Source organism: Oncorhynchus clarkii, chromosome 12 (assembly GCF_045791955.1).
Source record: "Oncorhynchus clarkii lewisi isolate Uvic-CL-2024 chromosome 12, UVic_Ocla_1.0, whole genome shotgun sequence".
Classification (NCBI taxonomy): domain Eukaryota; kingdom Metazoa; phylum Chordata; class Actinopteri; order Salmoniformes; family Salmonidae; genus Oncorhynchus; species Oncorhynchus clarkii.
In genome coordinates this window covers 62,604,730-62,629,478 of record NC_092158.1, presented here as the reverse complement: position 1 = coordinate 62,629,478, position 24,749 = coordinate 62,604,730, and the positions used below count along the sequence as shown (strand labels likewise).

General features: G+C 46.3%; 1 protein-coding gene and 1 pseudogene across 2 annotated transcripts; one reads left to right on the top strand and one right to left on the bottom strand.

Moving 5' to 3' along the window:
* Positions 1-46: 46 nt before the first annotated feature.
* Positions 47-18,574, bottom strand: LOC139420954 (SH2B adaptor protein 1). 2 transcript variants are annotated; one of them, XM_071171389.1, is made up of 11 exons: positions 18,272-18,574; positions 17,766-17,817; positions 14,919-17,116; positions 14,103-14,204; positions 13,809-13,900; positions 13,535-13,617; positions 9,157-9,303; positions 8,797-9,002; positions 3,949-4,123; positions 3,256-3,346; positions 47-1,723 (listed from the first exon to the last, which is right to left on the bottom strand). In XM_071171389.1, the coding sequence occupies exons 3-11, from the start codon at positions 16,692-16,694 to the stop codon at positions 1,702-1,704; spliced, it is 2,694 nt and encodes an 897-aa protein (XP_071027490.1). In that variant the 5' UTR covers positions 16,695-17,116; positions 17,766-17,817; positions 18,272-18,574; the 3' UTR covers positions 47-1,701. The 2 variants fall into 2 exon arrangements, with proteins under 2 accessions (XP_071027490.1, XP_071027491.1); XM_071171390.1 differs by lacking the exon at positions 17,766-17,817 and having other exon boundaries at positions 18,272-18,546.
* Positions 18,575-20,313: 1,739 nt separating this feature from the next.
* LOC139420958 (heat shock 70 kDa protein-like) lies at positions 20,314-22,751 on the top strand (annotated as a pseudogene).
* The last annotated feature ends 1,998 nt before the right edge of the window (positions 22,752-24,749 follow it).

Genomic DNA, 24,749 nt, shown 5'->3' with positions numbered 1-24,749 from the left:
TTGACTTTGTGGCAACCCAAAACTACAAGAATTACTGTAACATTCCTTTACATCCTTCCCCTTTATTCAGTAAGAAACAATTACAGTGAACCAAAGCAACAACACACGAGGCCAAAATGTTTCAGTATAATTATATTATATCATATCATTTAATTCAATGTTGTACCTGAAACTAACCACACAGGTTGGACAAAACCCTGCCCACCGTCAACACAAGGTCCCAGCAAAAGAGAGAGCGACAGAGACAGAAAGGCACAAATAGAGATCAACATTTGAAAAGGATGAACAGGGGGATGGGGGTAAGATGTGTAAAAGATGACAAAGCTCAGAGTAGAGGACAAACAGAAGAAGTGAAGGTATAAACAGAGGAAGGAGGGGGATACAAAGAGAAAGAAAGAGGCACTGAACTGAATGGCAGAAAGACGGACATGGCCACACAACCCAGGCACAGGTTGAAGGAGTACGACAGAGGTGATAACAAAGAAAGGCACAAGTAGAAAAATGTCTCTCTCCCCCCCCCCCTTTATATTTTTCTTATTTTCTATTTCTGCACATTAAAATTCAATTTGGATGAGGTCCAGGAGGAGAGGACTGTATGAGTGCGAGGGAAAGACTGAGTATGAGGCTTAGGAATATTTTTAAAAGGCAAACAAACTTCAACTGAAATAACCGAATGGGGGCAGGAACAAGTGTTACGCATTACAGAGTAAACAACATACAATAAAAGGCATTTTAAAAATAAAATTAATACTATTATTTCCGACCATCATCATTATTTCCTTTATCATTATTGTTAATCATATCATTATTATTATTATCATCAATAACAAAGCATTTTTTTTTTATGTGAAGGATAGATATAATCGCTCTCTCTACCTCTGGCCACTTCTCTACCATTAAAGAAAACCAGAAAATGAGTGGAGAGAAAAAGAGAGACGGAGAGAAAGAGTGAGGTTGAAAGAGTGATTGAGGTATATGTATCCTGCCTGCCGGTTCTAGCCTAGTCTCTTTGCCACCTAGTAAGTATATGGTTGTCCTCCATCTCTACCTCTGAAAGTGTACTGCTGGCCAGTAGAATGTCTGCAGGATATTGAGGTATGGTACTGCTGGGTTCAGAGGATATCGCTCACTACCTACATCCATAAATGGATTCAAAAGTCTACAAAAAGCGTACCAAGAGGTGTACCGGCAAAAAGCTTATCTCGCTAAACATTAGTGTACCTTTACTTAGTGTTGTAAGGTGCTCCCATCCCTCTCTCTTCTCTTTCACCCGTTTTCTCTTTCTCTCCATCTGGCTGAATCTCCCAGAATGCTTGTGTTTTAATAGTGTTAGTACATCCTTCTAACCCCTTCCCCTCACAGTCTCGTAACAAAATACAAATACTGGTTATGAATGGCTATGACTCCCGCCTCCTCCACTCTACCTTTCGCACAAACACCCCCCTCCCTCCTCAGAAGAAGGAGTACTGGTTGTCAATGGCTCTTGCCCTCCCTCCTTCCCGCTCTTCGCCCTCCACCCCCTCCAGTTGGCGAAGAGGAGCTTCCCTCTCCTCCCAGTCCTCCGCTCCTTCACCTCCTCCTGCAGTTGCTGCAGTGCCTCCCCCACCTCCTCCCAGCTCGGTCTCGTTCCCTTGTTCCTGGGGTGGGGATGGGGGTGGCGGCCGGCCGGGGGGCAGGGGTGGAGGAGGAGGCTGGGGGGGGCTACGGGGTCTGCTGGTCAAGTCTGGTGGGAGGAAAGAACAGCCGAGAGAGAAAAGCAGAGAAAGAAAGAGTGGTAAAAGGTGTAAATAAAGGAGGGGCGGGCGGGGGACAAGATAAAAAGGTGACATTTCCAGAGAGCGAGTGGTGAGAAGGGAGAAGAGGAGGAGGAAGAGGGGGAGAGACAGAGTGAGTGTCATGGCCGCGACGTCTGTGTGACAGGTCCATGTCATGGAATCAGTCGAGACACACACAAACACACTGTGCGCTCACATACACACCTTGTTCCCGTCTATTGAATGCATTTAATGTAAAACACAAAACAACGCATCGTCTGAAAATGTTCTATGAAGATTCTACATGGCCCTAAACTTTTTAGCAGATACAACATTCTATAGCAGAGGTGGTCTCTCAAGTCATTGCTCTAGGGGTGATCTGTGTTCTCAAAAATACTCTATGGTAGGTCCAGTTCTAGATAAGGTTAGTACAGACTAACTTCACTGGAAGACTGAGCAGTACACTGAGGTGAATGGCCACTAGCTAGCTCTACACTCGCGCTATAGTGCGTTCCATCGGTTTCTCTCTCTCGCCGGCGTCTCTCTCTCTAGGTCCTTCTCGCTGGCTAGCTCTAGGTCTCTCTCGCTGGCTAGCTCTAGGTCTCTCTCGCTGGCTAGCTCTAGGTCTCTCTCGCTCTAGGTCTTTCTCTCGGTTTCTCCTTCTCTCTGTCTCTCTCATGCTGCCTCTCTCCGCCATCATTCTCTCTAGGTCACTGTCTCTCTCACTCTAGATCTCTCTCGCTCTCGCCATCTTTCCCTCACTAGGTCTCTCCCAGTCGAGCATTCTCCTCTCTCTAGGTCTCTTTCTTGCCGTCTCTTTCTTGCTGTCCCTCGCTCTGGGGGTGTCTCTCGGTCCCGCTCTGGGTCCCTCTCTCGCTCTGGGTCTCTAGCTCTTTCTCTCCCTCTCTGTCTCGGTCTGTCTCTTTCTCATGCTGCCTCTTTCTCACTGTCTTTCTCTCTAGGTCTCTCACTAGATCGCTGTCTCTCTCACTCTAGATATCTCTCTGTCTCTTTTGCCGTCTTTCTCTCTCTCGCTCTGGGTCTCTCTCTCGCTCTGGGTCTCTCTCTCTCGCTCTGGGTCTCTCTCTCTCGCTCTGGGTCTCTCTCTCTCGCTCTGGGTCTCTCTCTCTCGCTCTGGGTCTCTCTCTCTCACTCTAGGTCTCTCTCTCTCACTCTGGATCTCTCTCTCTCACTCTGGATCTCTCTCTCGCCGTTGCCCTCGCTTGAGGTCGCTCGAGGTCTCGGTCTGTCTCTCTCGCGCCCTCGGTCTGTCTCTCTCTCGCGCCCTCGGTCTGTCTCTCTCTCGCGCCCTCGGTCTGTCTCTCTCTCGCGCCCTCGGTCTGTCTCTCTCTCGCGCCCTCGGTCTGTCTCTCTCTCGCCGTCTTTCTCTGTAGGTCTCTCCCCCTCTCGCCACCTCTCTCTCCCTCTTGCCGTCTCTCTCCCACTACGTCTCCCTCCCTCTCTCGGTGTCTCTCTCTCTGTGGAGTCTGGTCTCACTTACACACAGTCAGAGATGGGGGTTGATGGAGAGTCAGGGTGGCGCGTGGTGATGACATCACAGACTGTGGGCCGGCTGCCTGCCCTGTCCCGGCCTGCGAAGAATGACCCAACGAAAACACAATAAGAGACAGCCAATCAGAGCTCTGGAAGGCACGGGGGTGGGGGGTTGGAAAGAAGGGTGTAGAAGGAAAGGAGGTAGAGTGCTAGGGCCTAGGGACATAGAGGGTAGTATGGTCTAGGGGTTGATTTGGAATTGTGTGTGTGTGTGGGGGGGGGGGGGGGGTTTAAGAGGCAGGGGTGTATGGGTGGGAGCATCAGTGCAAATTGATGGGACCAAGCCATGCGGAGCCACTCCAGTGTGTGTACGTAAGCATGCATGCTGTAGTGGACACAGGATGAGGATGCAAAGCGGCCAGTCTTATGTTATAACGACATTGACAGAAACATCATGTAGTGGCCATGTTTTAGCACACACAACATTACTTATGGCCTGTACACATATCTTCAATGGGATGATACACACGCACACTATATTGATTCACTGACGTAACAGCATAGTGTAACCCAATCATAATGCATAAAACACATACACCGGACATACAACACCCAAGACGTGCCTTTAGAGGCCAGTGTAAAACCAGTGTCGTTTCATCCTAGTGGAATATCCTGTGACCTTTCACCCCTGACCGGTTACCTGGCTGCCGGACGGCGGTGGCGCCCACAAAGCTGATGAGAGTGACGTCCGAGGCACCCCCAGACTCCAGGGGGATTGGGTGCACGCGGAAGTGCTCCAGCATGTCGAATATGGACTGGAACCACAGGTGCTGCACCCGGCACTGGCCGTCCTCGTTCAGAGACAAACGCAGGTGCTGCAGCGGAGAGGGAGAGAGGGAGAGGGAGAGAGAGAGAGAGAGCAGAAACAAAAGAAGGGAGAAGAGAGGGGGGTATGGGTTAGCTTTGGGTGCTACTTAGCAGGTATACCTCCTAACATGGTACAGATGCTTCCCCTATCATTTCACATACAAACACACTGGTACTTTCCAACACACATGTAAACATCAATACTGTCTTACTCTCTCTTTCACACAAGGACAATATAGGAGGAAAGTGTAATAATATTCCACCATCTCCGACGCTCGTCGTAAGTGGCAAGGCTTGCAGACGATAGCGGATTTACAAAGGGAAACCCAGCCATGAGTTGCCCAGCGATGCAGAACTCGAGCTAAACGAGCTAAATGCCTTTTATGCTCGCTTTGAGGAATATAACACTGTGCCTTGCGTGAAAGACACCTGCAGGACAACAACTCTCCCTCGACGTCAGTAAGACCTTGGAGCTGATTGTGGACTATAGGAGAAAGAGGAGTGAGCACGCCCCCCCATTCAAAGGGCTGTTGTGGAGTGGGTCGAGAGTTTCAAGTTCCTTTGTAACATCGAGAGTACTTTGACTGGATGCATCACCACTTGGTATGGCAAATGCGCAATGCGCTACAGAGGGTGGTGCGGACAGCCCAGTACATCACTGGAGCCAAGCTGCCTGCCATCCAGGACCTCTACACCAGGCAGTGCCCGAGAAAGGCCAGAGAAATTGCTAAAGACTCCAGCCACCCAAGTCATGGACTGTTTACTCTGCTACCGCCCAGCAAACAGTACCAGAGCATTGGCTCTCAGAGGAACAGGCTCAGAAACAGCTTCTTCCCCCAAGCCATAAGACTGCTAAATAGCCAGACTGCTAAATAGTCAAATAATGGTACCCATACTAACTGCAATACCTGTATCTTGCACTGACCCACATGTGTATGTAAACTCTGCAAAAAAAGAAACGTCCTCACTGTAAACTGTGTTTATTTTCAGCTAAATTAACATTAATATTAGAAATGAACATAAGATTCAACAACTGAGACATAAACTGAACAAGTTCCACAGACATGTGACTAACAGAAATTGAATAATGTGTCCCTGAACAAAGGGGGGGGGTCAAAATCAAAAGTAACAGTCAATGCAGCGGGTGGCCACACTAGATACTAAGTACTGCAGTGCATCTCCTCCTCATGGACTGCACCAGATTTGCCAGTTCCTGCTGTGAGATATGTTACCCCACTCTTCCACCAAGGCACCTGCAAGTTCTCAGACATTTCTGGGGGGAGTGGCTCTAGCCCTCACCCGCCGTTCCAACAGGTCCCAGACGTGCTCAATGGGATTGAGCTACGGGCTCGTCGCTGGCCATGGCAGAACACTGACATTCCTGTCTTGCAGTATGGCTGGTGACATTGTCATGCTGGAGGGTCATGTCAGGATGAGCCTGCAGGAAGGGTACATGAGGGAGAAGGATGTATTCCCTGTAACGCACAGCATTGAGATTGCCTGCAATGACAACAAGCTCTGTCCGACGATGCTGTGACACACCGCCCCAGACCATAACAGACCCACCACCTCCAAATCGATCCCCGCTTCAAATGAACAGGCCTCGGTGTAACGCTAAATTCCTTCGACGATAAACACGAATCCGACCATCACCCCTGTATGTAGCCTCACTACTTTCATAGCCTCGCTACTGTATATAGCCCGTCTTTTTACTGATGTTTTATTTCTTTACTTTACTTTATTGTTTACCTAATACCTTTTTTGCACTATTGGTTAGCGCCTGTAAGTAAGCATTTCACTCTAAGGTCTACCTGTTGTATTCAGCGCACGTGACAAATAAACTTTGATTTGATGAGACAAAACCGTAACTCGTCAGTGAAGAGTGCTTTTTGCCAGTCCTGTCTGGTCCAGCGACGGTGGGTTTGTGCCCGTAGGCGATGTCGTTGCCGGTGATGTCTGGTGAGGACCTGCCTTACAACAGGCCTACAAGCCCTCAATCCAGCCTCTCTCAGCCTATTGCGAACAGTCTGAGCACTGATGGAGGGATTGTGGGTTCCTGGTGTAACTCGGGCTGTTGTTGTTGCCATCCTGTACCTGTCCCGCAGGTGTGATGTTCAGATGTACCGATTCTGTGCAGGCGTTGTTACAAGTGGTCTGCCACAGCGAGGACGATCAGCTGTCCGTATGGTCTCCCTGTAGCGCTGTCTTAGGCGTCTCAGTATGGACATTGCAATTTATTGCCCTGGCCAGATCTGCAGTCCTCATGCCTTGTTGCAGCATGCCTAAGGCACATTCACGCAGATGAGCAGGGACCCTTGGGCATCATTCTTTTGCAGTTTTCCAGAGTCAGTAGAAAGGCCTCTTTAGTGTCCTAAGTTTTCATAACTGTGACCTTAATTGCCTACCGTCTGTAAGCTGTTAGTGTCTTAACGACCGTTCCACAGGTGCATGTTCATTAATTGTTTATGGTTCAACGAACAAGCATGGGAAACAGTGTATAAACACTTTACAATGAAGATCTGTGAAGTTATTTGGATTTTACAAATTATCTTTGAAAGGTCCTGAAAAAGAGCCGTTTGTTTTTTGCATGTATACACACACACACACACACACAACCAAAACCTACACACACAGAACACCTACACGCAGACTGACAACACAAACATAATTTGCTGCTGCTGCTCTGTTCTTTATTTTACTCTTATTATCTATCCTGATGCCTAGTCACTTTACACTGCCTTCATGTATATATCTACCTCAAGCAACTCGTACCTCTGCACTTTGATCTGGTACTGGTACTCCCTGTATGTAGCTCCACATTGATCTGGTACTGGTACTCCCTGTATTTAGTTCCACATTGATCTGGTACTGGTACTCCCTGTATTTAGTTCCACATTGATCTGGTACTGGTACTCCCTGTATTTAGCTCAACATTGATCTGGTACTGGTACTCCCTGTATTTAGCTCCACATTGATCTGGTACTGGTACTCCCTGTATGTAGCTGCACATTGATCTGGTACTGGTACTCCCTGTATGTAGCTGCACATTGATCTGGTACTGGTACTCCCTGTATTTAGCTCCACATTGATCTGGTACTGGTACTCCTTGTATGTAGCCCCACATTGATCTGGTACTGGTACTCCTTGTATGTAGCCCCACATTGATCTGGTACTGTTACTCCTTGTATGTAGCCCCACATTGATCTGGTACTGTTACTCCTTGTATGTAGCCCCACATTGATCTGGTACTGTTACTCCCTGTATGCAGCCCCACATTGATCTGGTACTGTTACTCCTTGTATGTAGCCCCACATTGATCTGGTACTGTTACTCCTTGTATGTAGCCCCACATTGATCTGGTACTGTTACTCCTTGTATGTAGCCCCACATTGATCTGGTACTGTTACTCCTTGTATGTAGCCCCACATTGATCTGGTACTGTTACTCCTTGTATGTAGCCCCACATTGATCTGGTACTGTTACTCCCTGTATGTAGCTGCACATTGATCTGGTACTGGTACTCCTTGTATGTAGCCCCACATTGATCTGGTACTGTTACTCCTTGTATGTAGCCCCACATTGATCTGGTACTGTTACTCCTTGTATGTAGCCCCACATTGATCTGGTACTGTTACTCCTTGTATGTAGCCCCACATTGATCTGGTACTGTTACTCCTTGTATGTAGCCCCACATTGATCTGGTACTGTTACTCCTTGTATGTAGCCCCACATTGATCTGGTACTGTTACTCCTTGTATGTAGCCCCACATTGATCTGGTACTGTTACTCCTTGTATGTAGCCCCACATTGATCTGGTACTGTTACTCCTTGTATGTAGCCCCACATTGATCTGGTACTGTTACTCCTTGTATGTAGCCCCACATTGATCTGGTACTGGTACTCCCTGTATGTAGCCCCACATTGATCTGGTACTGGTACTCCTTGTATGTAGCCCCACATTGATCTGGTACTGTTACTCCTTGTATGTAGCCCCACCTTGATCTGGTACTGTTACTCCTTGTATGTAGCCCCACATTGATCTGGTACTGTTACTCCCTGTATGTAGCCCCACATTGATCTGGTACTGTTACTCCCTGTATGTAGCCCCACATTGATCTGGTACTGGTACTCCTTGTATGTAGCCCCACATTGATCTGGTACTGTTACTCCCTGTATGTAGCCCCACATTGATCTGGTACTGGTACTCCTTGTATGTAGCCCCACATTGATCTGGTACTGTTACTCCTTGTATGTAGCCCCACATTGATCTGGTACTGTTACTCCTTGTATGTAGCCCCACATTGATCTGGTACTGTTACTCCCTGTATGTAGCCCCACATTGATCTGGTACTGTTACTCCCTGTATGTAGCCCCACGTTGATCTGGTACTGTTACTCCCTGTATGTAGCCCCACATTGATCTGGTACTGGTACTCCTTGTATGTAGCCCCACATTGATCTGGTACTGTTACTCCCTGTATGTAGCCCCACATTGATCTGGTACTGGTACTCCTTGTATGTAAGCTCCATTCTTATGTATTATATTGTATTCCTCTTGTTACTATTTCAATTTTAAAACTCTGCATTGTTGGGAAGGGCTCGTCAGCAAGCATTTTACATTAAAGTCTACACCAGGTGACAAATAAAATGTGATTTGACACACACTCTTCCGTCTCTTGTACCTTGGCCTTGCCTTGGAAGTTGAAGGTGAGGACGTACTCCCCGCGGCGTGTCTCGCTTTGGCGCACAAGGAAGACGCCGTGGCTGGCCGTACCCCCTGCCAGCACAAGCTGGGCCGCCTTCAGGCGCGACAACGTCCCGTGGAACCACTGGCACTCGCTCAGAGGGTGCTCCACCGCCTCCGCCACATCTGAGAACAGGAAGGAACCTGGGGAGGTGAGGAGGGATGAGGGGATGGATGGATGAGGGATTGATGAAAATATTAGACAAAAAAAAAAAAATGTCACCAGACTTGCCCTGTACATTCTGGTGTGCATGCGTGTTTGTATGTGAGTGCTTTTGCGTGTGTGCTAAGGCTTCACCTGTGGCATCTGGCGTCTCCGCAAATGGTGTGCCCAGGCCGGCTCCACCCACGCGTCCGTCTGATTCGTCCAGAGGGGCGCGGGGCGGTAATTCTGGAGGGAGAGGGTCCATCAGCGGGGAGGAGCCGCCCACACCTCCATAACACACTGCAACAGGACAGGAGCAAAAACATCAGTCCTATTATTTATTTAACCAGATTTTACTTTCAAACAGCAACGAAACATTGGACTCAAGAGTTAAAACAACTTTTTTCATCTCGCTTTCTGTATCAGGTGTTAAGTGATCCAACTGTATATTTGTAAAGCTGCAAAAAAAAATTGAAACAGGGAAATCGTCACACAACAATCCCAAATGGGCTCTTCGATCCTATCCTGTGCAGACATATTTGAAAAGATGGGATAGGTAAGGAATATGGTAGTAGCTCCCCCTTACCTTATGCTACATGTCTGCTGTTTGTAGATTCTTACAGATTAAGTGTCTAAGGCAGTGGTCACCAAACTTTTCTGAGCCAAGTTCACTTTAAAAATGCAAGCCGAGATCTACAGCTCAGAACTGTTTCTAAACATATATTTTGTTTTAAATGTAAGCCTATGCAACATTTACCAAATAAGAACAGTTCTGTAGGAATAAGGTTTATTGCAGTAGGCCTGTAACGGAGGCCACCCTAGCAGTGGAGGTTTCAGTGAGGAGGCAGACACTTCAATACGGGGCAAACTCAGAATGGAGGGTGTTTATTTACAGCGCTGAGGTGGAGCAGCTGGAAAACTGTACACTATGTAAATCAAAAATCACAAACATAACAATAACTGGACAAGAACATACACTGGAGAATTAATCAAATAAAAGGTTGAGCTCCAAAGAAACCAAGCTTCAATCAATAACTGAAATTATAGCGTTCAGCCAGCACGGCAACCAATGAAATGACAGGCTTTCAAGTACAATTCCCATCAGGCCTCACCTTGGACTGTGCAATTTTAGACTAATCATAAATCAATGGTAAAAATTACCTTACATAAAGGCCTGAACAGCACAATAAACATGCACTGAACAAAAATATAAAACACAACATGTAAAGTGTTGGTCCCATTTCTTGAGCTGAAATAAAAGATCCCAGAAATGTTCCATATGCACAAAAAGCTTATTTCTCGAAATGTTGTGCACAATTAGGCTACCCTGGGGCGGCAGGGTAGCCTAGTGGTTAGAGCGTTGGACTAGTAACCGGAAGGTTGCAAGTTCAAATCCCCGAGCTGACAAGGTACAAATCTGTCGTTCTGCCCCTGAACAGGCAGTTAACCCACTGTTCCTAGGCCGTCATTGAAAATAAGAATTTGTTCTTAACTGACTTGCCTAGTTAAATAAAGGTAAAATAAAAAAAATTAATAAAAATTAGTACCCTGTTAGTGAGCATTTCTCCTTTGCCAAGATAATCCATCCACTTGACAGGTGTGGCATATCAAAAAGCTGATTAAACAGCATGATCATTACACAGGTGAACCTTGTGCTGGGGGCAATAAAAGGCCACCCTAAAATGTGCAGTTTTGTCACAACACAATGCCACAGATGTCTCAAGTTGAGGGAGCGTGCAATTGGATTGCTGACCGCAGGAATGTCCACCAGAGCGGTTGCCAGATAATTTAATGTTCATTTCTCTACCATAAGCCGCCTCCAACATCCAGCTTCTTCACCTGTGGGATCATCTGAAACCAGCCACCAGCCACTGAGGGTCAGTACAACCAAAGAACTTCTGCACAAACTGTCAGAACCCGTCTAAGGGAAGCTCATCTGCGTGTTCATTGTCCTCACCAAGGTCTTGACCCGACTGCAGTTCAGTGTCGTAACAGACTTCAGTGGGCAAATGCTCACCTTCGATGGCCACTGGAGAAGTGTGCTCTTCACGGATGAATCCCAGTTTCAATTGTACTGGGCAGATGGCAAACAACGTGTATGGCATCGTGTGGCCGAGCAGTTTGCTGAACGTTGTGTGCCCCATGGCAATTGAAGGTGATTAGAGTGAGGATGAATTAACTGTGGTGGCAGGTGCATTGCTGACTGCTGAGAAGAAGTTGAATATAGAGAGAAGTGGTGTAGTGAGGAAGGTCGGCGTGAAGTCCATCCATGATGGAACCTTGGCGAAAGTGAGGACCGCCGAATTCGGGCCTTGCCCTGAGGATGATTCTGGCCCAGTGGGAGTGAGATTTGTAGAGCGAATGGGACCTTGTATTTTGGCTGATCCATATGTGGTGTCAGGTTGGGGACTGTTGAGCTGGTGAAGTTAACTCGGTGTGGACTCGTGATGATTTATTGTGTTACATTCACCCCAGAGGGAGTGAGTGCTCCGCATTACGCGATTAGGGACAACAATGATGACTTGCTTTGCAGAGCAGGGTGCCGTTGAAAGGAGTGATAACGGGGATGGCATTAAGTGTTGAGGAGGAGCAGTTGAAATTGAAGATTCCCGCCGTTTGGTGAGTTGTAGATTTGGTGGAGAGCGTGGGGAAACGGAGAAGACAACGTCTGTCAAGCTGAGTTTTGATGCAGTCTTTGCCAGATAAGTTCATGGGTAGGAAGTGTCAATTACCCCGTGATAGCTTTTGTTCCAAAAATAAAATAGTGTTTTAGGTGTCAAGTTTATGGGCATGTTACGTGTGTCGGAGGGAGCTGCCTTGATGTGAGAAAGGAGGGCATGAGACGAAGGAATGTGTGGTATCGGAGGAGAAAGTAATACGTTAGTTGTGGGGGTTCCCATGAAACTGGAGTTTGGAGGTGTCCGGTGAGAGAAAGGGACATTTGAGGTAGCCAGGGTTAGAGTAGTACAGAAAGTGTCATATCCCGAAGCAGTGAAAAGAGTGGTAGAGGAAGATGGGGACCCGGGTGAGGGATCCTGAGAGATGGGAAGAATATGTGCTTCAGTACAGTGGACTTTTTAGCATTTATTGCCTTGGTTGTTAATTGTACTGCAGAAAATAGAGGAAGAAGAGAAATACTTTTATTGCAGAACAGTTGCAGGGGTGTTGAGTGGTAGTGTTCTGTCCTCTCAGACCGTTGGTCTGAAGTAGGACTTGATAGGGTTAAATAGTGGAATGGGGTGGTGGGTTTTGTAGAGAGGGCTAATAGTTGGCTGGGCAATTTCCCTTTGTCTCAATTTTATATATTACCGTATCAAATAATTGAATGTAGGTAGGCCGTGGATGGCCTTACACCGGTACAGTAGGTGGCGGTGTATGCACCTAAAAGTTGGATGCGATCTGACAACCAAATCCCAAAGAAGAAGAAGCTCCGTTTGACCCCACCTCCCGTCTCAGCAGGAGCATGACAGAAGAACAAACATTTCACAGGTAGGCTACGTTTTTTTAAATAATTATTTTACACCACATAATGATTACCGAACTCTGCACTTCAATTGTAACACTGATAAGAAAAGGCATGATAAGAAACATTACATGCAGTGCAACAAACAAATTGCTGCTGCCAAAACCAAATGAATCGCCGGGGGAACTCGCAACCTGCGTTTCGCTCTACAGGCTACATCGACAGCGCCAAAGGACAAGGCATCATACACATATTATATTCAATAAAGGAATGTGCATTTCATAAACCCACAAACCGTTTCCATGTCTGGTTGTATCTGCATCTGATGGTCAGTCTCAGCGGATGGAGGGGAGAGCGAGAACAGCAGAGGGTCCGCCTCTCACGGTCCCCCGATCTCTCCTTTTCCTCCGGTGAGACTGACCAGAGAGAGGGGGAGACAGTCTGATGACCAAACTCGAGTCACACCGCATTATTTCTGCCTCATGCACAAATTCACGTTGCTCCTATGACCAGAGAAAGTGAATTATTAGTCGACATTAAAATAGACACGACGAGCCGTTAATAATAATAATAAAAACCCCGGTCCTAATCGATACACGTTTTCTATGTTTTGAAATGTGTTTGCTGTATTCTTTGACAGTCTCTCTGGTCAGGGTTTTAAAAGTCATTAAAATCCCATTTAGGCCAGTATCAAACTTTGCTGTGGGGTAGTGGAAGCTACTGGCACGGTGATTTGAGCTATCCGATTGGCCAGCGCAGTAGGCGCACTTGATTTAGCACTACAGGTCTGCCGGGTAGGCAGAGTTTGTTCCTTCAGACAAATGAAATGGTTCAAAATGGGAAGACTTTGCCTACCCGGCGCACAGGGCTGCCGAATCAAGTCCATCTACCACCAATGGCTGAAGGCAAAAAAAATACATTTTAAAAAAGAGGAGCGCAAAGAAATGTTCGGCGATCGACTAGGAATGCCTAGTTGACTAGAACCGCGATTGACTGGTTGGTGTATACTGGTCTAAGAGTAGTAGCTTGGTGAGGTGTCTAGGGGTCGATTTGGGATGCCCCACTCACCTTGAGAGAGGCGGTCACTGAATTCTGGCATTCCACTGATGTCCATGGGTCCCCCACACACAGCTTCTATGTCCTCCTGTTCACTGTAGAGTCAAGATACACAAAGCTTGCTCTACAGTAGCTGGGGTGTCACTTCTACTGACCTCATCAATATTTGACAAGCATATATATGGTCCCTCTTAACTCTCACTGACTGACTGACTGCCCCCCCCCCCCCCCCCCCCTAATCACTGACTTAAGAGTTTTCTTTCAACTTAACACACAATTTGCTTACCTGATACATATACCGTTCCTGATGTCACTCAACCAAGCTCTCATCTGCACAGCATCTCGCGTCTCAATCACATACTGCACCTGTCCCTCCAACTGACATAGAGAAATAGGGTTAGCGAGAGAGTGAAGAGAAAGGGCAGGTGAAAGAGGGGGGCGAGAGAGAGAGGGTGTGAGAAAGAGAGCGAAATACAAGTCAGTCTACAGATGCAAGATGAACAGGAACTGGCTACCTGAACAGAATTTACTGAGAGAACAAGAAAGGGGAAATGAAAGGATGGACAGAGCAGAGCATCACCTGCAGGAGGAAGGTGTTCTCCTTGTCAGGCACCTCCAGGGCTGTGGTGCTCCTCACATCCACAATAGAGCAGCATGGGATAGTCAGCCTGGGCTTGGAGGACTGAGACAGGGGGACAGAGAAGAACATTGAATAAGACACATCTGTGCACTCAGAGAAATTGTGCAATTTTCACAATGCCTGCCAATGACATCATTCATCTCCAAGCATTCCAAAGGAGCATGTTGATAGGTTGTCATGTCTCAGTGTTACATCAAAGATACACAATCTACTCCGATGGCCCCCACCCTCTGGAGAGCCAGGCCCAGCCAATCAGAATTAGTTTTCCCTACAAAATAGTTTTATTATAGACAGATATAAGTTAACGTGGCCAGGATAACAAATGACTATGAGGAAATTAAATCAAAAATGGGAGGAACAACATAGTTTAACCCAATAAAGATTTGAATTAAAATGTTGTACCTTGTAAAGAATAAGCATTGCTAAATTGCACATTAAATTAGATTTTTTTTGTCACAAATAATGCTATCAGTATAATGTAGTACAATTACAAATGTGAACTTTATCTTCCAATAATTGTATTTCTCAATATGGCAGTGTTATCTGGTGGGAAATTAAACAAAACCTGTGAAACTTGAAAATGCAAACTGGAGTATTGCGTTTAAATTTCATCATTAATTATGTTCACATGAAAATAAAATTGCAAACTTATTAATGTATCATTATCAAATATGATTTTTTTGGGGCAGCTATATACTCCAAACATTAAGAATATCTTCCTAATATCGAGTTGCACTGAACAGGTGTCTCACTCACTTTAGGCGGGATGAAGAACTCCAGATAGTACTCCTCGCCGCGCTCCCCCTCCTTGTCCCTCTCCCTCAGGACCAGTCGGCACTTGTGCCACCGACCACCCCTCCAGCCCACAGTGCCCCCAGGGACGAGAGGCTGCACTGCAGCTGTCTGAGCGGCGTTAGCGGTGGATGAGGTGTTGTTTAAGCCAGTACCAGCGTTGTTGTGTTCTTGTGTGCCGTGGTGCAGCAGGCCGAAGGAAAAGCCAGGGAAACCACCGTGGCTCCCGGCAAACTCATCTGGCATGGAGGAGCTGACGCTGACTCCGCCCTCCCTCACCAGCCGGCCTGTCTTCCTCGGGGTGGCGCTGCTGCTGCTGCTGGGGGGCAGGCCGGAAGAAGGTGACACCACGGCCGAAGTGGGTGCCGAAGAGAGAACGGGGGGCGGGGAGCGAGACAGACGCAGCTTCTCCAGCCGGTGGCTCCACTTCTCCTTCTCTCCCCCCTCGCCATTGCTCCGCCGGCGGTCCCGTGCCTCCGATAGCGAGAGGGAGGTGGCACTGCTGGAGGAAGACGGGGGCAGGGAAGAGGAGGAGGAGTGGGGGAGGGAGAGGGGCAGGGAGAGGGAGACAGGCATGGAGGAGGTGGGTGTAGGGGGCTGAGTGCCATAGTTCCTCTTGGAGGAAGAGCCGGTGCAAGCGTCCTGGACCCCCATTGTGTAGCTGTAGCTGGAGGGCAGCTGGGAGGAGCTCTGGGGGGAGTCGCTGGACGAGCTGCGCCAGTGCAGGATGCCCCGGACACTGCCCCGCACGCTGCGCCCAACACTCCGCAGAGAGAAGCGCTTCTTCAGTTTGGTTTTGGACTGGCTTCCTGCCGAGGCCGGGGTGCCATTACCCTTGGAGCGGGGAGAAGTTGTGTCGGAGCAAGGGGAGGCAGGCGTTTGGGGCATATGGGAGGGGTCTTCATTGTCCAAGCAAACTTCCAGCTCCTCCTCCCCCTCATCTGGCTCCACCTCCTCCTCCATGACCGTTACGCCCGCCCAGCTGTCCTCCTCCTCGGCTGTTGTTTCTCCATTTCCTGGGCCAACGCCAGTGAAGTGTTTAACAGTAACTGGGGCACCCCTCTCTTCCCGCCTGCCGTTGTTTCCTCCTCCCACTGAGGAGGAGCAGGAGGAGGAGGAGGATGGGGGGAGGACCGTTGTGACAGCATAGGAGTCTTGAAATTGGTCCCCACTTCTAGTTTCCAACACCAGTCGTGTGGAGGCAGGCTTGGGCAGGGCTCTTACCGGGTTGGCTGGGGCACAGGGGTGGTAGGAGGCTCCCTCGGTGACAGGAGGGGGAGAGACCGCCTCCTCTTCCAGGGAGGTGGCGTCTGATTGGGGGGCCCAGCTCTCCGCCTCCGTCCCAGGGGCTGTACCCAGCGCCCCGGCCACCCCCTCCAGTTCGCTCTGGAAATGTCGGACAAAGCGGTCAGTGAAGCGGCGACAGAAGGCGGCAGCAGAGTCGGGGGTGTAGTGAGGGTTCTCCAGGAGGAACGCCCGGAAGTGGCGGGCAAAGTCCCCGGCCGCCATGCGGGCATGCAGCTCACAGAACTCCGTCCAGCTCAGGCAGGGAGAGGGTGTGGGGGTGTCCGACAGCGAGGAGGGGTGAGGCTGGGCCAAGGGAGGGGGCAGGGGGGGTGGCCGAGGGAACATGGGCAACAGGGAGGGGGATGGAGGGGACGGAGAAGGGGAGGGTGAAAGGGGCAGCGGCGAGGAGTTGGCTGCCCGCGGGCTAGGTGGGGTTAAAAGAGAGCCGTTCATTCTACCAGGAGGGCGTGTGGGGTGGGGGGGGGGCTGATTAGCCAACTAGCTGGCTGCTATTTGGTTTCTCACTTAAGGTTAATTAATGAAACCTGCACAGCTCCTCAGGGCTAATTTACAAACGGGTGGGAATTCAAGTACCGTACTATGCCAGGCATAGAGTAGATTCACCCCCATTTAAAACCTTCAGCTAAAAGACTACTGTAACACACTGATGAGCACAGACTGAGACGAGGTAGAAATATAGGGGGTCTGTCTCTGTGCAACATGCTTTCATACATTTAAAAATATCTATGATAAAAGACAGGGTAAAATCGGTGTCAGGGAGGAGGTATAAGACAGAGGTGAGGTAAATAGGTGAGGTTCACAAGTGGCCGCCCTGCTTACGGTCCACCACACATCCACAAGAACCCAACTGCAGCCTGTGAAAACAATACAAGCACAATCAATGGTGATACATCACATTACCTGTTACATATATTCTCCAGAGACATAACCAACTCTAATATGATCTACAATATCTAATCAACTGACACTAATACAAATACCCCTAGCACCGGTTGCCACCTGTAGTTGTTGTCTGTTGGACTAGTGGTCACAACAGTTGTGTCAAGTTTTTTTTTTTTTTATTGAGTCAATGCTTTACATCCATAAAAACAAATGGTTAAGCAACCCGTTTTACTGACAACCCATTCAATTAGCTAGCTAGATATCTTCACATAACGGTACTAGATGTGGTAGCTAGATATGGTGAAGAACCAAATGGTTGCTTGTGAGACACCAACTGATTTGTCAGTGTTCAGATAACTAGTGGCTTAATCACTTTCACACACTGTAGCAAAGCCAAATATAGTGTGGCATAGCTAACTAACTACCTTACTGCCAACAAAATAAATAAAATACCTTGTTGGCTAGATTATTGTAGCTAAACAACTGGCTGCGTATGAAACCCGTTAGCTAGCTAATAACATTACCCAGCTAGTTTGCAAACTTGCGCTGGATGTAAACAATCCAGAGAGCCTGGATAGTACTGACGTTACTGGCTAACGAAGTTAGCTGGAATTCACAAACCATTGTCGGCCTAGTCAGATACTCGAGGCCAATGCTTGATGGCTAAAATAACCTAAAGGAGAGGAGGAGAGACAGTTAACTAGATAGCTGATATTACGGAGTAATGATAGTGCATGGACATGGTAAAATGACACACAGTGAGGTCATGTTAGCTTAACTAACGTTAACTAGCAACCAGAGCCAGCACATCGCGTGATAAACAATCTAGTTACTGAGCTAACTAGCGACCCATCACAGTTAGCTAGCAACGCCATCCATCTTAACAGAACCATGTTAGCTAGCTAAATAAAAAGCACCAGCTTGAAGCAGTTAGCTAAGTAGCTAACTAGCCAATATTCAACAATGTAGCTAAAATGTAAGCCTAGCTAGCTGTTTTTAATTAAATAACAGCGGTTTAGTCAGCTAATAGTAGCGAGATATCGTGTGTTATAGTATCTACCTAGACTATGGCTATTATCGTTGAATAAGGGGTGCTAGCTAATTGAAGTAATGTTATGTTTACCCACTTGTACACGCTTGTCTTCAAAATAGTGTCCACTTACAGTTAGCTAGCCTCCCATACTTGCTACAGACAACAGGCGAATCGCTAGCTAGCTACCTAGATATTATTATTAGCTAGCCAGCTATTAATAAAACAACTAATTTAGTAATCTTGCGTTGGCTTACATTAGAATTGTAATTTATACGCGCCAGCTTTTTATACAATTCGTTCATATATCCGCGATATAAATATAAATTTATAACAGTTGTTGCTAACGTGAATATTTCTGTGCTCCCTATCTCTCGCGATATAGTGGGAGAGAGCGGATGGGAAGGGAAAGTCGACTAGCGAGGAGGGTGGCAGCAGGAGGAGTTGCAGGGACTACGTTTGCATTCAGGGTACTTGGGTGGTGGGAAAATGGAGGGGCACTAAAAACATTTTGAAAAACAATCACCACCGTCTGTGAATTGTATGAGGCGTAAATTAACATTTGTCTCATACTGAACTACTAGACTTTCTGTTTAAAAATGCATGAATGTTTTACAACAAGCCTATATAATTGCATATAATTTAAAATGTTTTTGTAATTAAAATATATCCTTATGGAGATTAGTAAATCATTTATTTCAAACTAGTTGAATAGATCCGTGATTACTGGGGGGGGGGGGGGGGGTGCTTTGCTGCAGGAGGGACTGGTGCTCTCAAGACATCAGTCAGGATTTTAAAGCTTGGTCACAAATGGGTCTTCCAAATGGACAATGACCCCCTGTTACGGATACAGGTATCCTGTGTGTGTATTTATTTTCTCTCCCCCAGTCAGGTGGCAATCATCATTCCTCAATCAGTCGCTAATCAGAAGACACACCTCCTGTTTCCATTACCCTATCACATTCCCTTTCCCTTGGTTTAAAAACCTTGTGTGTCTGTTTGCTCTAGAGCTCAATCTCTCTGTCAATGCCATTGGTCTGTAGATCTCTTGTTTGGTTTTTGCAACTACATGTCACTCACTACCTGTGAGTATTGGTTTTGTTATGGTGTTTGTTTGACGGTGGGAAAAGAGGGTACCAAGATAAGTCGCCCATGGGCATACATTACCTGTAGGAATACTTGTTAGAACTGGGTGGACCACCCACTGTATTTTTGGTTAGTTAGCTGTTGGTGAAGTAGGCTAGTCTAGCTTAGGGGTGTGTTTGGATACTTATGCCCCCCCCCCCCCCCCCCTTACCGTGTGTTTTCAAATAACCCATGAGTGTTTGACGGTAATTTAGTTGTCTGTGGTTATATTTCGTCCTATTATAATTTGCATGAGTTATGTTACGTGTCTCGTTACCATCCCCCCCCCCCAGACTCAGACTGTCGGGACAAAAGGGATTCGTAACACCCCCAGGCATACTTCCAAAGTTGTGGCAAAATGGCTTAAGGATAACAAAGTCAAGGTATTGGAGTGGCCATCACAAAGCCCTGACCTAAATCCTATAGAAAATTTGTGGGCAGAACTGAAAAAGCGTGTGTGTGCAAGGAAGCCTACAAACCTGACTTAGTTACACCAGCTCTTGTCAGGAGGAATGGGCCAAAATTTACCCAACTTATTGCGGGAAGCTTGTGGAAGGCTACCCAAAACGTTTGACCGAAGTTAAACAATTTAAAGGCAATGCTACCAAATACTAATTGAGTGTTTGTAAACTTCTGACCCACTGGGAATGTGATGAAAGAAGTAAAAGCTGAAATAAATCATTCTCTCTACTATTATTCTGACATTTCACATTCTTAAAATAAAGTGGTGATACTAATTGACCTAAGACAGGGCATTTTTACTAGGATTAAATGTCAGGAATTGTGAAAAACAGAGTTTAAATGTATTTGGCTAAGGTGTATGTAAACTTACGACTTAAACTGTATATAATTAATTAGTGAGAAGAAATGCATAGACTGACATCTCGTGCACTGTTGAGGAACTACAGGGTGTTGACTGAACTTTCAACTAAGGTTGAACCGCATGCTGTTTCATTTGTGGTGAAATTTGAATTATTAACTTTTTTTATCCTTTTAATCAACACGAGAATACAGGAAACAGGCAAGCTACACTACTGAACTTCTGGTTTCATTATTTGTGTGGGTGAAGAAAGCAAGAAAAGACCAGAGCGACTTTATAGGCTACTGCCCTATTCCTTTCAACGAGACCTCTACAATCACAGGTAAGTAACTAACTTCCAGTAGCCTATTTTTATATGCATGACTGTTGTAAACTTTAGCTATATAGCACAATTAAATGCATTGACAACAGTGTTCTGAGACGCATTCAAATACTATTTATTGTGTTTCAATTACAGGTGCATTCTTTCTTTGAAAATACAATTAGTTGTATATTGGAATGCATTTGGAAAGTATTAGCATGTATGTGAAATTACTGAAATACACGAGTATTTTCAAATAAAAAATATTCAAAGACTCCAGGCATTTGAACCCAGGGCTGTTTGGTCCAAGGGGTATTTGAAATGTATTTATAAACTAGTTTCAAATAGTATTTGTAGGAAATTATTAGAAAATACTTTCAAATATTTCAAATAGAATTGGTTGTTTCGGCCCTATTATTTGAAAATACAAAAATAAACAGAAAATAAGCCTTTAAAATACAAATACTTCAATAAGCATGTATTACTGAACTCAGGTTTGGTTGTTATTCAAGTATATTTAGGCTAAGACCTCTGTTGGTGGAGATTGACACTACTTGCTCCTAGGTTTTCATAGGTTTTAGGTTTTCGTAGAATAACATCAATTTCTAAAACCTTCTTTCAATCTTTTGTAGGCTACTAACTCCAAACCATCAAGATGTCATCAGCTAAAAGCCTGTCTATCGGCATTGACCTGGATACTACCTACTCCTGTGTGGGGATGTTCCAGCATGGCAAAGTGGAGATCATCGCCAACAACCAGGGCAACAGGACCACGCCCAGCTATGTGGCCTTCACAGACACCGAGAGACTCATCCCGTGACGCAGCAAAGAACCAGGTGACCATGAACCCAAACAACACCGTTATCGATGCCAAGCGCCTTCATGGTGCTGGTAAAGATGAAGGAGATCGCTGGGGCCTACCTGGGAGAGGTGTACAACAGTCATCACAGTCCTCGCCTACTTCAACGACTCACAAAGACAGGCCACTAAGGACGCTGGAGTGACCGCTGGGCTGAACATGCTGAGGATCATCAATGAGCCCACAATAGGGGCAATCGCCTATGGAATGGACAAAGGCAAATCCAGGGAACGCAACGTCCTCATCTTTGATCTGGGCGGGGGCACCTTCGACGTGTCCATCCTGACCATCGAGGATGGGATCTTTGAGGTGAAGGCCACTGCTGGGGACACTCACCTGGGTAGGGAGGACTTTAACAACCGCCTCGTCAGCCACTTCGTGGAGGAGTTCAAGCGGGCTCTGAGGAGGCTGAGGATGGCCTGCGAGAGGGCCAAGAGAACCCTGTCCTCCAGCTCCCAGGCCAGCATTGAGATCCCTCTTTGAGGGAATCGACTTCTACACCTCCATCACCAGGGCTCGTTTTGAGATGTTTCATTGGAACACTGGCACCTGTGGTAAAAGCTCCCAGGGACGCCAAGATGGACAAGGCCCAGATCCACCTGGATCCCCAAGGTCCAGAAGCTACTGCAGAACTTCTTCAACGGCAGAGAACTGAACAAGAGCATCAACCCAGCCGAGGCGGTGGCCTACAACGCTGCCGTCCAGGCGGTCTTTTTGTCTGGCGATAAGTGTGAAAACGTCCAGGACCTGCTGCTGCTAGACGTGGCTCCCCTGTCCTTGGGCATCGAAACCGCCGGAGGGGTCATGACCGCTCTGATCAAACGCAACATCACCATCCCATCCATCCAAACAGACCCAGACCTTCACCACTTACTCTGACAACCAGCCCGGGGTCCTGATCCAGGTCTACGAGGAAGAGAGAGCCATGACCAAGGTCAACAACCTCCTTTGGAAGTTTGAGCTCTCTGGAATCCCCCCTGCCTCACGAGGAGTCCCTCAGATCGAGGTGATTTTTGATATCGATGCCAATGGCATTCTGAATGTATCAGTGGTGGACAAGAGCACGGGAAAAGTGAACAAGATCACCAACGATAAGGTGCGGCTCAGCATAGAGGATGATGCAGACAAATACAAAGCTGAAGACGGCGCACAGAGGGAGAAGATGGCAGCCAAGAACTCCCTGGAGTTGTACACCTTCAATATGAAGAGCAGCATGGAGGATGACAACATGAAAGGCAATATCAGCGAGGAGGACAAGAAAGTGGTGGACACGTGCGACCAGGCCAATTCCTGGTTGGAAAACAACCAGCTTGCAGACAAAGGAGTATGAGCATCAGCTGGAGAAAGTGTGCCAACCTATCATTACCAAGCTATACCAGCAAGGAGGCATGCCCAAAGGTAGCTGTGGAGATCAGGCACGGTCCAGCTCTGGTGCCAGCTCCCAAGGCCCAACCATCAAAGTAGTTGACTAAAGTGAGGGACTTGTATAATGGACTATTCAAAATGCATTAGTATCACTGCATACGTTTTGCTATTCAAGGAATACTTTGTACTTATATTGATTTCAACTGGTTGAAATTGTAATGACCTTTTATGACTCAGTGCTATTTAGGAAGTGCTTAATATATTTGTATTTATTATGGATCACCATTAGCTGCTGCCAAGGCAGTAGCTACCCCTCCGAAACTAACTGCAGCTTTTTGTTAAGCATTGCAGTCATTTCAGTCGCTGTAGTAGCTGGCATGTATAGTGTTGAGTCATCTGCATACATAAACACACTGGCTTTACTCAAACCAGTGGCATGCCATTAGTAAAGATTGAAAAAAGCAAGGGGCCTAAACAGCTACCCTGGGGAATTCCTGCTTCTACCTGGATTAAGTTTGAGAGGCTTCCATTAAAGAACACCCTCTGTGTTCTGTTAGACAAGTAACTCTTTATCCACATTATATACAGGGGGTGTAAAGCCATAAGACAAGGTTTTCCAGCAGCAGACTATGATTGATAATGTCAAAAGCTGCCCTGATGTCTGACAGCCCACACAATAATTTTATCATCAATTTCTCTTACACAAATGACTAATGATTGGCTAAGTGTCGTCCTTGTTGAGTGTCCTTCCCATTTTTTCCAGAATTTACTAAGGTTTAGTAACAGGCTGATTGGTTGGCTATTTGAGTCCGTAAAGGGGGCTTTACTTTTCTTGGGTAGCGGAACGACTTTAGCTTCCTTCCAGGCCTGAGAGCACACACTTTCTAGAAGACTTAAATTGAAGATGTGGCAATATCGTCCACTATTATCCTCAGTAATTTTGCATCCAGATTGTCAGACCCCGGTGGCTTGTCATTGTTGATAGACAGCAATACTTTTTTCACCTCTTCCTCACTGACTTTACGGAATTCCAAAGTACAATTCTTGTCATTCATAATTATGTCAGATACACTTGGATGTGTAGTGCCAGTGTTTGTTGATGGCATGTCCTCCCTAAGTTTATCTTTCCAATAAAAAAGTCATTAAAGTAGTTATCAGTGGGTAATATCAGTGGGTTTTGTGATAAATGAGCCATCTGATTCAATGAATGATGGAGCCGAGCTGGCTTTTTCCACAAAAATGTAATTTAAGGTGCTCCAAAGCTTTTAACTATCATTCTTTATATATATATATTTGTTTCATAGTATAGTTTTTTTATTTAGGTTAGTCAAATGATTTCTTAATTTGCAGTACGTTTGCCAATCAGTTTGGCTGCCAGACTTATTTGCCATACCTTTTGCCTCATTCTTCTCAACCATACATTTTTTCAATTCCTCTCAACCATACATTTTTTCAATTCCTCATCAATCCAATGGGATTTAACAGTTTTTACAGTCATTTTATTAATGGGTGCGTGCTTATTAGTAACTGGAATAAACTGGAATAAATATGTCAAGTCCAGCATCTGGTTGCGCCTCATTACACACTACAGACCAGCAAATATTCTTTACATCAACATATGAATCACTACAAAACGTATTGTATGACCTCTTATACACTATATTAGGCCCAGCCTTTGTAACTTTGGTTTGCCTAGATATGGCTATTATTTTGTGATCACTACGTCTTATGGATTTGGATACGGCTTTAAAGCAAATTTCAGCAGCATTAGTAAAGACGTGATCAATACATGCTGATGATTTCATTCCTGTGCTGTTTGTAGATACCCTGGTAGGCTGACTGACAACCTGAACCAGGTTGCAGGCACTGGTTACAGTTTGAAGCTTTTTATTGAGTGATTTTATTGATGAAAGACAGTCAATATTTAAATCCCACAGAAAATATACTTCTCTGTTGATATCACATACATTATCAAGCATTTCACACATATTATCCAGATACTGACTGTTAGCACTTGGTGGTCTATAGCAGCTTCCCACAAGAATGGGTTTTAGATGAGGCAGATTAACCTGTAGCCATATTACTTCAACAGTATTTAACATTAG

Excerpts from the sequence above, each read along its gene's own strand:
- LOC139420954 (XM_071171389.1), bottom strand. The coding sequence starts at position 16,694 with ATGAACGGCTCTCTTTTAACCCCACCTAGCCCGCGGGCAGCCAACTCC. Across the intron at positions 3,347-3,948 it reads CACCGCCGTCCGGCAGCCAG|GCCGGGACAGGGCAGGCAGC; the intron begins GTAACCGGTCAG and ends CATTCTTCGCAG. Across the intron at positions 1,724-3,255 it reads ACCCCCATCTCTGACTGTGT|ACTTGACCAGCAGACCCCGT; the intron begins GTAAGTGAGACC and ends TCCTCCCACCAG.